Source organism: Natator depressus, chromosome 2 (genome assembly GCF_965152275.1).
Source record: "Natator depressus isolate rNatDep1 chromosome 2, rNatDep2.hap1, whole genome shotgun sequence".
NCBI lineage: Eukaryota > Metazoa > Chordata > Testudines > Cheloniidae > Natator > Natator depressus.
In genome coordinates, this window is record NC_134235.1 from 86,797,830 (window position 1) to 86,813,363 (window position 15,534).

Sequence of the window (15,534 nt, forward strand, 5' to 3'; positions counted from 1 at the left end):
TATTTAACAAGGTCCCTCACCAAAGGCTCTTAAGCAAAGTAAACTGTTGTAGGATAATAAGGAAGGTTCTCTCAGGTATCAGTAACTGGTTAAAATATCGGAAATAAAGGCTAGGAATAAATGGTCAGGTGTCAGAGTGAAGAGAGATAAATAGTGGGGTCCATCAAGGATCTGTATTGGAACTTGTGCTGTTCAACATATTCATAAACAATGTGGAAAAAGGGGTAAACAATGAGGTGGCAAAATTTGTAGATGATACAAAATGATTCAGGATAGTAAAGTCCTGAAAAGAGAGATGACTGTAAAGACTAACAAAGGGATCTCACAAAGCTGGATGACAAAATGGCAAATGAAATTAAATGTTGATAAATACAAAGTAATGCACATAGGAAAACATGATCCCAACCCTTAATACATCTTAGAAAAGAGATAACTGAGGGAAGGATATGATAGAGGTCTATAAAATCATGAATGGTGTGGAGAAAGTGAATAGAGAAGTATTATTTACCCCTTCACTTAACACTGTGACAGGATCCACAGGGTGCTGCGTCCTGGAAGTGGGGTTCTGCTATGCATCCTTGTGCCTCGAGCCTGGGCTATCTCTCACAGTGCTTTGCTAGTAACAAGCAGCAAACTCATACAGGCTCTGCTATCACTCAGGACAATAGCATGTGGAGCCCCACACCCAGCTCAATTGCATGAATGCTCCCAAAGCCACTCATGAATCACACAGAGAAAGGCACCAGCCAATCCTCCCCCCCCCCCCCCCCCGCCCCCAAGCCTTGCATCCCCAGACTATCTTGCCCTGGTCAGAAGCCTAACCAGTGTAAGTTTATTACTCAAAGTGGAGAGGACATGCACCAGCCTTTGTACCTGAGCTGAGATTTCCCAAGCACTTCAACCAGACCGCACTCTTTTAGGTAAAATGTAGAACAGGTTTATTAATTACGGAAAGATAGATTTTAAGTGATTTTAAGTGGTAGGCATAAAAGACCAGAGAAAGTTACCAAAGGAAAAAAGATAAATGCACAATCTAAATCTTAAACCATATTATACTAGGCTTTATTTAGATCAGCAATTTTCTCACCCCACTGGATGTTACAGTTCTTAATGCTTCTCCTTAAACCTGGACCAATCTCCTCAGATGACCTTCATCTTCTCGGCGTTCCTGTTGCTTCCAGCATAAATGGGGGAGGAGAAGGGAAAAAGCATGATGCTATAGTCTCCCATTTTATATCCTTAGTCCATGTGCCTAGAAGACAAGACACTTGCCCAGACATGTCCTGGTGGGCTTTGCTGAGTCACTGGGCTGGGCAATCCCCCTGATGTGGTATTGTGAAACTGAGTCATAGAGTTGATCAATCTCCATTATGTGGTGCTTCTGCAGCCCTCATTGAATTGTAAATCCCTTGATGACTCCTCCCCTGCTGATTAATGGTTGTTGAGCACCCTCCTGGGAGTGATTTGCCTTCTTTGTATGTCACTAGCAAACTTGCAACATATTTCAATAACAACCATACAGCAAAATCTCATAATTTGATACACACTAACAATATATGTGTTTTGACAGAACAGTGGGTTTCAGGAGATCATGACCTTTCATTTGACATCTTACATGGCATGTTTTGTATGAAATATCACAACCATATATGAATGATATATATGGCGGTTATAGGGTGCCATTTTGAGGTCCAGTATGTCACAGTATATTTTTTTTAGGACAGAAAATGAGAGTCCCATATTCCTTTGGGTATGTGGAAGAAACTTGATGATGTGAGATTGCAATGTTGCTCTGTGTTGGAAGCACTGCAGGTGCTTCTGGCCATAGAACCAAATTCAGGATTACATTATTAAACTAGAATTTGATGAAAAGGTCCACGTTTTGTGCTGCAAGACTTCACATCCCTAAAGTTTTTTTTTCTCATAATGGGTCTGATCCAGTACTGTTGAAGTCAGTGGGAGTCTTTTAATTTGCTTAATGGGCATTGGATTAGACCAGTGGTTCCCAAACTTTAACAACCTGTGAACCCATTTCACTAAAATGTCAAGTCTTGCGAACCCCCTCCTAAAAATGAATATTTCCAGGGATTTTCTCCTTTACCTGATTATAAACTGTAAAAGCAGTGATCTTGGAAATATAAAATTTGTTTTTATGACACACATTACACACTATGTATTAATTATTATTTAACATTATGAAAAGTGCAACACTTTTCCAAGATCTCTCTTTCATAGCTTGTATCACTTTGAATAAGCCTATTATATGACAAGGCTCCTATGTTTCATCAAGGAGTAAAACAGCATGAAGGTATTTAAGAAGCCAATTCAAAGAGTTCTTTCTACACAAACATTCAGGTCTTGAGCAATCCAGGCAAACAATGCATGTTACAACAAAGTTTAAACTTGTTCTTCATAATAATTTTAAAAACAATACTAGCTGCCTATTTAATTTTAAAAACAGCAAAAAATATCCACCGTCTTTTCCATTTCTTATAAGGAGTCTTGAAGTTTAAATCTCCTCAGTGTGATAGATATACTTGCTTTGATCTGCTTAGCTCTTGGAAGTCCCAGGGCTCCAGGCTGCTGGCCCTGTGCTGCCCGGGATCCTTAGGGACAGCTCTGTCCACCATTAGGGAATTTTTTTCCAAGAACCCCCTGTAACATTTCACGAACCCCAATTTGGGAGCCACTGGATTAGACCCAATAACAGTATGATGATGCACAAGGCTTTATACCCGCAGTGACTCCTCCATCAGTTAGGGCACAATTTGTTTTCCCACTCATCGAAAGCCCTTATCTATTGGAAGAACTGTTATGCAGTATATAGGAAGAATAACCAGTCTTTCTAGGTCATGAGCTTAATTACAGTCTTCCTTTCCCTTCTGGTGCCATTACTGAATGGAGTTCATCCCCACAACCGCTAATTCCATTTTAATCATATGGAGGTCATGAAATGTTCATTAGAAGATGCTGAGATTCATTTATATTGCATTGTCATCCAGTGCAATATGTCTTACAATTTCATTAATAACTTTCAAGTTGATCTGCTCTGTGTTATTTATCACCGCAAAGAGGAATCAGAGCAAAGCTGTTTTCAGCTTTTTTTGTTTTAGATTTGTCAATGCAAATGACAGCTTGTGTTGTAACAGTGCAGCTCTTTGTCAGTCTATGTATGGCAGCAATTGAATAGGAAGTTAGAAACTAGTATACTCATAATATCAAGCCTGGGGGGAAAATTACTATTTGCTGGAAGTGTTAGGTTTGTGTAGCCTCCTCTAAATGTCAGAAGATATTTGCTGTTGTGGATTGTAGTGCCTCTATTAGATCTTATTTTTTTTGTATTGAGAACTGGATCAAACAAAGCTAGATTGTTTACACCAGTGTCTCAAATGAAGGATTATATAGCAGCTTTCATAAAATTGTAAATACATGAAATTAAGCCACTTCTCTGGAGAAGCATGGCAGCCTTTCAGTTCTGTTAGCAGTGCTTTCTAGAGGGGGAAAGTAAAGAATAAACTATCCAGTTGAAACTACTTGAGAGAATTTTGAGGTTGGAAGACTTATGTCTGAATTGGAGTATTTAACAGAGCTAATATCCCTACTCTTGTGAAAATATTTAACACTTTGTACATCCCACCTAAAAGATGCTACCTTTAGGTAGAAGCACAGTGTCCCTGATGCATTCAGACTCCTGCTGCTAAGTAATGGATTAGAAGGAAATATGCTGTCCATTGTTATAGTAACATTACTTAGCATTTAGGCTTTTCTTTGATGGTGTCTCCTCCTCATGCTAATAGGGCTTAAACCTGTTTAGCTGACAATATCTATCAATCCTTGCCTAGAATATTTAAGGAGTGATATTAGCACCATTAGCTAAAATGTTTTAAAAGTCTTTAGCAGACAAGGCATGCTGCCTTTAACACATACTAACCTGGTCAAGATAGTATGTTAAAGGCATTGTGCCTTGTCTGCTAAAGACTTTTTTAAAATGTCTTACACATTAGCTAACACATGCTAACATCACACCTTCAATTCTAGTCTACCCAAGGTCTTAAATCACAGACCCAGATGGTAGAACTGGTAGTTCTTGTTCCTCTTCCTGCTATGGAAAATCAGTTCCAATTCTTTTGCTTTCTGATCTATCCTGTTCCATGAATAGTAGCATAGTGTCAATTGAAAGAGCAACAAGAACTGCTCAAAACTCAAATAAAATACTCGGCGCTGGAGCCATTGGCTTTATTCAGCTCATTTTATTTCCATTGTGGTACTTTAGACATGTTTTTTGAATTAAATTGTATGGTACGTTTAGCTAAACCAATCTTTTCTTTTTACTAGAGTAACTGTACAGTCCTACGTAAACTCTGGTATTTTCAGGCAATTAGAGCACAGCGGTGAAGGTTCCAGTGTGCACATGTGATTGTTAAATAGAGTGGAATAATTGAGACCTGGGTAAGTGGTATTTCTTCTTCTAAAAAAGCCCAGTTCAGCAGCTGAAAGTGTAAGAAAACAAGAATAATCCAATCTGATTGCTGTTTGGACAGACTTGTAGTGATCTAGGATCCTTTCTGAAGACTTATTCAGAAATTTCAAATTGTTTAAAAAGTGTGTGAGCCTCTGGGTATGTGCAAAACCTGGTGTGGGGTTTTGACAGTTGGGTAAAGTAGCCCCAAAAAAGCGGGGATGGGGATTTGGCATGATCAGATAAATTATTATATAATATCTAAGGCTCTCGATTAATCACAGTTAACTCACACGATTAACTCAAAAAAATTAATCGCAATTAATCGCAGTTTTAATTGCACTGTTAAATAATAGAATACCAATTTAAACTTATAAAATATTTTAGATGTTTTTCTATATTTTCATTATATTGTATTCTGTGTTGTAACTGAAATCAATGTATATTTTTTATTATAAATATTTGCACTATAAAAATGATAAACAAAAGAAATAGTATTTTTCAATTCACCACATACAAGTAGTGTACTGCAATCTCTTTGTCGTGAAAGTACAACTTACAAATGTAAATTTTGTTTTGTTATATAAGTGCGTTCAAAAACAAAACAATGTAAAATGTCCCCTGGTATGGTGGTTGAAGCATGAAGGGACATAGGAATCTTTAGTGCATCTGGCACATAAATATCTAGCGACGTCAGCGACAATAGTGCTATGAGAATGCCTGTGCTTGCTTTCAGGTGACATTGTAAACAAGAAGCTGGCAGCATTATCTCCTGCAAATGTAAACAAGTTTGTTTGTCTGAGCGCTTGGCTGAACAAGAGGTAGGACTGAGTGGACTTGCAGGCTCTAAAATTTTACATTGTTTTATTTTTGAATGCAGTTTTTTGTACGTAATTCTACATTTGTAAGTTCAATGGTCAGAAGAGTGCAACGGCTGCAAGGGAGCAGCTCTCCTCCTCCCTCTGCGCTGCCTGCCCAGTAGCCCTCCTCCCCACCCCAGAGCTGCCGGGGGAAGCTCTGGCTGGCAGGCAGTTCGCATCCCTTCCATGCCCACTAGGAGCCCCTGACTCCACTCACCATGGGGCCCCGCGCTCTGTCCTGTGCTGCAGCCCTGCAGACTTTCTCTCAGAGGGGCTGCCTGCAGCCCAGGCTGGTGCATGTGTACTGCCTCGGGCGCTGCTGCTTCAGGGTTGGGCGACAGGCTGCCACTTCTCCCTCCCCCCCGTGGTAACTGGACTTTTAGTGTCTGGTTCATATATCTGACCGGACTTTCCAGTCGAAAGCCAGACACCTGGCAACCCTAATTATGATAGTACGTGATCACTATACATAAAAGACTGTGTTGTTCATGGGACTGCTGCCTCATTCAGTTCACAGGATGGGTCTGCTGTGGGGATGAATCAGGGTTGTGTAGTTAAGGAGACTGTTGTCTGTGGGACCACTGCTTCATTTCTTGCAGAATAAGGCAGCAGATTGCAGGAAGAGAAAGGATGGTTTCATAGTTCAGGCAGTTGAAGGGTGCCCTGGAAAACTGGATTCTAACCTGAGTTTGCCACATGTTCCTGTGTGATACTAGGCAAGTTACTAAGACCAGTAGTTCCCAACCTTTTCTCTGCCGTGGCACATCTTGAGCTCCAGGGACTCTTTCACCCGTCCCCGGGCTGTGGGTGCAGGAAGGAAGGGGAGGGGCAGAGGAGCCAACCTGTTGCTCACACAGGAGGGAAGGGGGGAAGAGAAGAAGATTGAGTTCTGATTGGTTTCTCCATCTCTGAAGGAGGCAGGGCTGTGAGGCACATGGCTAATAAGAAGGGAGCTTCACCCTCCCCCCTTGTTCTCACATGTTTTTCAAAAAATTCTGCAGCACGCCTGGCTGGGCACTCACAGCTGAAGTCAATGGAATGTGCTTTGAACAAACCTATAAAGTGCTGTATAATGCTAATATTCTTAAACATTCAGGCCCTAGGTGTCTCAAATTGGGCACCCAAAATTAGTGGATACTCTTAATTTTAATCTCTCTGTGCTTTAATCCATGCCTCCATCAGTAAAATGTGGATAATATCACACCTTTATCTCACAGGAATATTGTACGTATAAACTCATTAATATTTGTGAAGCACTCAGATGCTATAGTTCAGGGGTGGCCAACCGTGGCTTGTGAGCTGCCTGTGGCTCTTTTACAGTTAAAGTGTAACTTTCGGAGCCTTCTGCCGACCAGACTATTTGTGGGAGCTTGGGGCTTCTGCCCTGTCACGGAACTAGGGGCTTCTGCCCACCCTGGAGGGGGGTCTCTGGGCTTCAGCCACACAGGAGGTGCCTGCTGGAGCTCTGAGCTTCAGCGGGAGTGGGGTTGAAGCCCAGAGCCCCGGCAGGTGTGCCCTGCGGGTCTAGCCCTGAGATTCTCTGAACCCTAGCCCCCTCACCCCGCCGCAGGGCTCAAGCCCTGAGCCCTAGGAGGCATGCCCTGGCTCTCAAACTTCTGAAGATTATCATATGTGGCTCGGAGGGCCAGTGAGTTTGGCCATTCCTGCTATAGTGATAAGCTCTATAGCAGGGATCGGTAAGCTCCCTGGCGGGCTGGGCCGGTTTGTTTACCTGCCACGTCCGCAGGTTTCGGCCGCTCGTGGCTCCCAGTGGCCGCGATTCGCTGCTCCGGACCAATGGGGGCTGTGGAAAGTGGCGTGGGCCGAGGGATGTGCTGGCTGCCGCTTCTCGCAGCTGATCCCTGCTCTATAGAAAACCCTTTGAGGATATTAATAATTCTGTCTTCAGAGCAGGATTTGAATAACCTGCAGTAAATAAGGAATGGGACTACACAGTAAACCACAATGAGAAATCAAAATATTGAATATCTTCTCCTAAATGAGGTAGGGCACCTGTGGAAAAAATAGTGTATGATCATATAATTAAAGACGGTACCGTAATGCACACACATAAGAGGGCCCAATTAAGATTGCACAGGCTACTTTAATTCTGGCACTTCCTAATTGATGAGTTCTTGACTTTGCAAACTTAGTAACTTTTTTTATTACAGATTTTTGTATGTGTAATACTAATAAAGCTGGGCTGGGGCTAGTATTATTTTGAAGATCATGTTAATAATGCATTTAATCTGATAGTTTAAAGTTGCGCAGATAACAATCATTTTGCTAAATAAGCACATTTTAAATCAAAATAAGCTTTTAGTTTTAAATCAAAATAAGCTTTTAGTTTTAAAATTATAGGATTCTTATGTGGGAGAGCATGAACCCTGTTGTTTAATTCAGATTTTATCTTCATCTGTGAAATTTCAGGGAGGGCCCTTTTAATACTTATCAGTAATTGTGGAGAGTATGTGATTCACATGGGAATTATTTGATGAGCTGATCAGTCATGCCATTATGCTGACTTATGAAATTTAAGCTTGCTTTACCTGTTTCTATTATTGCAGGTGAGCATGCTGCGAGATCAGGGCAGAAAAATTATACACTTCTCCAAGATAGCTCTTGAGTGTGTGTAAAACACAGCACAAGAATCTAAAATCCAGATGAGTGAGCTTTGTATAAATGGCAGAGAAACTAGATACTTGTTTTCACAATTAATTAGTATCATCTTTGGTCAGATGCCACTCCTGAATTTAAAATTTGCTTTGTAGGACTTTCTTGTAGAGACTAAAGTAGGTAACTTTGGAAAGAAATACGCTTCTCTTTTACATGTGTAGGCAAAAGTTTATCCTTTTGTAAAACTGTTTTTGTATATCCCAGTGCTTTACACTGCTTTACACTGTTTGGATTCCTGCTTGGGCTTCAGCAAACCAGGCTGACGTCGTTGTCTTTTTCTCTGTTTTTATGGCATATCACGTTGACAGAAAAACAAGGATGCACTTTTTGCGCAACTGAATACTGATTTTTTTATTAATAAAACTAGGCTTGGCAGAACTTGATTTTTTTTTTAAATTTTCATTTGATGGATAATATGTGTTTAAAGCTTTTATTTGTATCAATTTTAAATTTTCAGTTGCATTAAATTATGGGTTGAGGCATTTTTTTATTTTTATCAATTTTAAACTTTTGCAGTTATAGGAAATTATGGGGGGGGGGTGTAATAATTATTTAATGACAGTCTCTGATAAGTTCTCAAGTAGCATTTTTCTTACTTTGCCTATCTATACATTTCAGTTATTATTGATGGAAATCTTTTTTCATCAGCTTGCATGTGAATGGTGACATATTACCAATAAAAATTGAATCCTTCCAAACCTAAATATTACTTGGCTCTGATGCTGTTTTTCTCTTTAAAGAATACGTAATTAAACCAGCAAGAGGGCCCTCCAGTTTGCATACAGTATATAGCTTCGTCTCAAATACAGCTTGGGTTTCTTTCAAGAGAATGTTAAGAATTATTTTGATGTATTTTATATGTAGTTGTCCAAACTATTGCATTTTATGCTGTAATACTTTAGTATGATTTAAAGCTAAATGATCTTAAACTGGTAAAATTATTGCTTGTTTTTTGCTTAAGTTGTTGTCAAATTTGACAGCCATCTGCTTTATTATTGAAAGATTAGATTTGACAAAGATTTCACAATCTGTCCTCATTAGAGGAAGCATAGCTTAGCAGTTGAAGTACTAGTCTGGGAGTCAGGTTTGGGTTCTATTTCCCGCTGTCATGACCTTAAATATGTCACTTAACTCCTCTGTACCTCAGTTTTCTCATCTATAAGGCTTTAATACACTTATGTTTGTAAAGTGCTTTGCGGTTTTTTCTTCTTCCTGCTTGTTTGTTTAAAAGCGAAGCTGATGTTTGTTACTAGAGTGCTTTTGTTCCAAGAACAGTGTTCCTTATTTCTTTGAAGGATGTGTTGTTTCCTTAATTTGTCCTGGTCTTTTTGACCTAAGGCCTAAGATAATGAGTACATTCTGTACCCTGGGTTTTGTTTTTGTGAAGCTGTCATTAAACAAGGTATCCCAGGGTGGTTGGTAGCCTGGGAAAATACTCCCACTTTGTCTCCTTCTCTTGACTTCTTAGCTTTTAGCACTCTATTTCTTTGTAACAACTAGAATTTGGGAGAGTATGGAGAAAACACATTAAGTTTTGAGGCCGTATGCAGTGCTTCTGATGTAGACCTGCAGAGTACTTGCTACTGTAGTAGAAATTCTCAATTTACCTGTCCATCTACTTCACTCTACATAGCAGTTGTTCTGAAGAATAGCAGCGAAGTGTGCAATCACCACTTTTCATTTGCCCCTGTTGCGATCAGGACAAAGGCATGGGACTGGCTCAGCACAAAGAAATAATGAAGCATTCTGTGCCGAAAGTGTGTGTGGTGTGCAGAAGACAGGCCCAGCCCTGAATGTGGTATGGTTAAGAGCTTCAATCTCCATGACCCATGTTGTTGTAAGTGTGGCTGATACCACTGCCTATTATTAAGATTGCCTGACGCTTCCCATTATAAGACCCATTTTTCTGTTCTTTATAACTTTAAACTCTTGGGATGGAATATTTCTCCCTCAGATTCCAAATGTTTTGGAAAATGTAAGCCAAAACGGTTCAGCCATTTTCGAAAATGAGGTTGGGGAAAATACATTTGTTTGGCCCATTCTGGTGACCTTTTCTTTTAAAAGCTTTAGTACACCTATGTTTTGGTGCAGGGACTTGAAATTTGGAAGGACTACATTAATACAAACTAGGTGTCTAATTCATGCTAGTGGGGAATACATGGGGCAGTTAGTGCCACACTTCAGTATGCATTGCAGCTCATACCTCCATAGACCGCATTGCAGGGACGTGTAGACAAGCCTGTACATTTGAGCAGCTAATTTCCCCAAAGATGCCATCCGCGCAGAACTGAACAGGATTTCCCCTGCGATTGCAGCTCTGGGCTGCTGCAAATCGTGTCGGGTCCAGGCCCCTCAACTGAGTGCAGGGAGACTCTCTTGTGCTGTCAGTCAGTGGTGGATTAGCCACTGGGCCAACGGGAGCCCCATTGTCCAGGAGACCCGGAAAAGTTGGCGCCCCTGACCTGCTCCGCCTATCCACCGCTACTGCCGGGGACTGGGGTCTGGGTGCTGGGGCTTGTTCCACTCCACCTACCTGCCTGGCACTCCTGCTGGGGAACAGGGTCAGGGCATGGGGTTTTCCCTCGCCCACCTAGCGCTCCCTGCTGGCAAGCCGAGTATGGTCGCTAGGGCTTGCCCCGCTTCGGATACCTGCCTGGCGCTCCTGCCGGGGAGCAGGGCATGGGGGTTTACCTTGCCCTCCCAGCACTCCTGCTAGGGAGCGGAGGGAACCCCAATGCCCTGACCCCGCTTCCTGGCAGGAGCACTGGGCAGAGCGGGGGAAGCCCCTGCACCCCAACCCTGCTCCCCGGTTGGAGAACCGGGTGGGAGGGGGAAGCCCCCCAACCCTGCTTCCCAGCAGGAGCATAGGAGAAGGGCGGCGGGGGGGGGTCCCTTGCTTTGGCCCAGGGCCCCACAAAACGGTAATCCGCCTTTGCTGTCAGTGACTCTTATACTGTCAACGACCCCCAAGGTAGTGTAGAGGAGGATGCTGCCTTATCTGAATGCAGAGGGAGCAAGGATTGCATCTTTGGGGGAAGGAGAGAGAGTAGATTGGGACAAGGAGCTTGGGGCTGTGGGAGGAATCTGGCAGTGTGGGGACAGGTAAATTGAGACTGGGAACTGGCAAAGGGAGACTGAGACTGGGAGTCAGTAGGTGTGGGGAGACTAAAAGATGATGAGCAAGGAAGGAGTCTGGAACTGGCTGGGCAAGGAAATGGTCAAAAAAATCTTTGCCCACTAGAGTATGCTCTCCTCCAGAGCCAGGAATAAAACCCAAGATTCCTGAATCTCACCATTCCTCTGCTGTCAGCAAATATCTGTAAAACCCACTGGCATAGTGTTCCCTCCCCCTCATGCTAGTCCACATAAAGGACAACAGTTTACTATTGCCATCAGTTACGCTGTTAGCTCAAATGGCAGAGGTTCTTGTGGTGAATATAAAGGTTCCAACTCTGCTGATGACCCATGTGGATGTCAATATGATCCCAACATAATGGATTCTTTTTCAATTTGCTTTTTTAAAAACCTAGGAAATTCCCCACACAACTACATTAAAAGAACATTGTCAGGGTTTCCTCCCCACTCTGAACTCTGGGGTACAGACATGGGGACCTGCATTATTTTTTACCAGCTTAGGTTAAAAACTTTCCCAAGGCACAAATTCTTTCTTGTCCTTGGACGGTATTGCTGCCACCACCAAGTGACTTAGATAAAGGTTTAGGAAAAGGATCACTTGGAGTTTCCAACCCAGGCTCCTAATCATAATTCCATGATCTCCTCACCCAAAATATCCCCCCAGCCGCCTTCACCTCCTTTCCTGGGGAGGCTTGAGAATAATATGCCAACCAAATAGGTAAACAAGGTGAGCACAGACCAGATCCGTGGGTTTTTAGGACACTAAAAACCAATCAGGTTCTTAAAAGAAGAACTTTATTATAAAGAAAAAAGTAAAAGAAGCACCTCTGTAAAATCAGGATGGAAGGTAATTTTACAGGGTAATAAGATTTAAAACAGAGGATTCCCCTCTAGGCAAAACTTCAAAGTTACAAAAAACAGGAATAAACCTCCCGCTTAGCATAGGGAAGATTCACAACAAAATCAGTCCTTCAGCACTGTATGAAGGGTTACTGTGCTGTGGGAAGTGCCATCTTTTGATGAGATATAAAACTCATGCCCTGACCACAAGAGTAGGGATGTGAATCCTGGTGTCTCGGCCAAATTCTAACTGAGAATTAAAAGTTACATTTAGATTCTGCTCTATTAAATAGCTTCTGTATTCCACCCTATAGATGATGGCATTTCATTGGTGGGTGAAGTGATTTTCCTGTCACTTGAGGTATTATGACGTTAATTTTCTAGCATTTTTAAAGCACTTTGAGATGCACAACTGAAAGATGCCATGGAAGTACAAGGCAGTGTCGTTATTCATACCAAGTACATTTTTATGGATTGCAAGCTATGATGTTGGAAATGTTTTGGATGATCACAAGTCTTAAATCCCAGGAACTCCTAAATATTTCTATTACAGAGTATATATTATTACAGGAGAGCAGTCACTTGTTTACATACAAAAACAAATTAGCACAAGTTATTGAGGGGATTTGATTATTTCATATCCCTAATTCAAATAAGAAAAACACAAGACAAACAGGAAACAGTTATGAAAGATAAGTTTCAGAGTATCAGCCGTGTTAGTCTGTATTCGCAAAAAGAAAAGGAGTACTTGTGGCACCTTAGAGACTAACCAATTTATTTGAGCATAGCTTTCGTGAGCTACAGCAAAGATAATGCCATTGAAACAAGAAAAATTAGTTGTGTCCTTTGGCTAAGAATATACAGTCTAACGTATATGATCATTTATTTAGGGTTATTTTCGCCCCCAGATAATTTTGTACATTTTGTTCCCCTGAATGAAGGTTTATCTAGTTACTTTTAAAAGGGATTGTTCTCTGCTTACATTGGAGTGGTGGGGATTTCTCACTATAGTGCAGGGGTCTCAAATGTGCTGCAGCCTGCGGAGTTTTTTCTTGCGGCCCGCCAAGCTCCCCCCCACCCCTTTTTGACTATACTTTTGTATTGTTGTATGAAAAGGTTTCAGTGATGCGGCCCTCGGGCCAATGTATTAGTCCTCATGTGGCCCTTGTGGTGATTTGCGTTTGAGATCCCTGCTATAGTGTGTGTGTACATCACTGAGCAGGAGCTCCAGATCTGCTGACTGCATGGAGTTTGTTACACTGAAGCCAAAATACTAATTTTTGGAAGCACTCCTCTGGCAACTAGCATACCCTTCATGCGGAAGTCAGTTCATCATGACTCTGTTCACATTTCATTGTAAACCCATAATTCTATTCTCTGAGCCTTTGTCCAAGCACACCAGTAGGTGTAGGAATGGAGAGCCTCCTGGATTGGGGAAGCAGGGAAAGCAGTAAAATATGGAAAGGTTACATTTCAGGATGACCATTTAGATTCAAGAGGCCAAATTCAGCAAAAGCTGATGCAAGGAGATATAGAGTATACTATGACTCACTCCTGTAGAGGGCAGAGTTTCTGCAGCCGCTCTCTGAGATTGTGCTGGTTTGGGAAGAATTTTACTTCTGGCCAGGAGCTCTGCTATAGGGAACCTCTGAAGGGAGCATCTGCGTTAGTGGACTTCATGGCTACCTTGGCCATGCCTCCCTAACAGGCAGCTTGCCCAAATTTTGGGTTCTGCTAGCCCATTATGCCCCTATCCTTTGTAAGCGAGGTTGTGGTTGTTTTGCACTAGATCAACCCCGTCCTCCTTGATTCTCTCCCCCTTCCCTCCCTTCCCACTTACACCACCATAAGCTGGAGATGAATTTGACCTCACTCTTTTCATATTGGAGCAGGAAAAGCAAATTCTTGTTTGCATGTAGGCAAGATAATTAATTGGAGAAGAGAATGAGCTCTGGATGGGAGTGGTGGGACCTGTAGAAGGTACTCATGATCACTGCCAGCCCTCATACAAGAGTAATTTGTGTGAAAACTAGAAGTGTAAATTCCAGTAAACCTTTCAAACAAACAAGAACTAAAACCACCACCTAATTTAAGAAGTAGAAGCTTCTAGGATAATTTTTTTTAACAGGTATTCAAATCTGTTGATATTTGAAATGGCAAATCTTAAATATTTTAGCCTTTTCCACTTTAACTGTCTAATAGATCCCTCAGTACATTTGTATAACAAGGCTGCAGTTCAGTAATTGTCAGATCCTGCAGACGCTTACTGCTGAATATAGTACCATGAGCGGTCCCATTGACTGTCTCATTGTAATAAACATTACTACTGCTACTGTTTGTAGGATGGGGATCTAAGGAGGTTGTTTAAAAAACATTGATAGGAGCATTTTGGAGACCTTGTTTGTTTTTTCTGTTGTAGGTGTGATGGACAGGTGACAGATTTTTCATTTTGTGTCAGGGAATCAGAATGACTGAGTGCTTCCTGCCTCCTACCAGCAGCCCCAGTGAACATCGCAGAGTGGAACATAGTGGGGTTCTTGCCCGTACCCCCAGCTCTGAAGAAATCAGCCCTACAAAATTCCCTGGATTGTACCGGACTGGTGAGCCTTCACCACCTCATGACAACCTACATGAGCCTCCAGATATAGTGTCTGATGATGAAAAGGAGCATGGGAAGAAGAAAGGAAAATTTAAGAAAAAGGAGAAAAGAAGTAAGTAGACAGTCTTACTCCATGTGTATGATCTCTCTAACTCAGTGTTTCTCAACCTGGGAGTCTGGGACAGGTTTAGGGGGGTCACGAGCAGGGCCAGCGCGAGGGGGTGGGAAGCAGAGCAATTGCCTCGGGCGGCCCTGCAAAGCTAATTGACATGTTTTGCGGGACTGAAGTCTGGAGCCCTGAGTTTGAGATAGGGGGCTGCAATTTGTGTGTGTGTGTGTGGCGGCGGGGGAGGAGTCCATAACTTTTTTTAAATCCAAAAGGGGTCACCAACACAAACAGGTTGAGAAACACTGCTCTGACTCCTTTTTTCTTTTCATGCCTGAATTTTGAGCTATGCTGGTCTCTCATAAAAAAACAAAAAAACCACAACTTTTTTGTTTTTAAATATCTTACTTCTTTCTAGGAAAGCTAATGAGCAAGTTTATCCAAAGTCCAAGACATTGCTCGGTCTATTGCCTGGCAATGGGTTCTTCTCATTCCTCTCTGTTTTTTCAGACACGTTCCTCAGAGTCTGAAGAGAAAGTGGGGTATGTCTTCACTGCAGAGTTAGCCCATGTGTTGCCCCTGAAGGTTCCGTCCACAAAGAAAAACCTCTAACCTGGGTTTGAGGGCACTTTAAGCTCAAACTAGCAGCCACAGCCGAGCACATAGGCATGAGCTTGGGTTTGGCTTCAGTCCAGGAACCCACCTGCTGTTAGTGTTCTAATCCTGTCCCACAGTTCCACCTTGGCTGTACTTTCTTGTTTTATTCCTCCATTTCTCTGCACTGCATTTTTAATCCCATGTGTACCTGCTCCATTTCTGCTGCATTTGAACAGATATACTATCGGAGAAATCCTCCTCC

The 15,534-nt window shown here is 42.1% G+C and overlaps 1 protein-coding gene across 4 annotated transcripts in view; it reads left to right on the plus strand.

Moving 5' to 3' along the window:
- RALBP1 (ralA binding protein 1) overlaps positions 1-15,534 on the plus strand; it is a 64,942-nt gene that overhangs the window by 11,861 nt on the left and 37,547 nt on the right. For 2 of the 4 annotated variants that reach the window (XM_074944640.1, XM_074944639.1), the window contains exon 2: positions 14,390-14,681. In XM_074944640.1, coding sequence (XP_074800741.1) covers positions 14,438-14,681 — 244 coding nt within the window. In that variant the 5' untranslated portion in view covers positions 14,390-14,437. Of the gene's footprint in view, positions 1-4,373; positions 4,450-5,195; positions 5,281-9,695; positions 9,833-14,389; positions 14,682-15,534 lie in introns of those variants that run through there. The other 2 variants (XM_074944641.1, XM_074944642.1) reach the window with 2 other exon arrangements.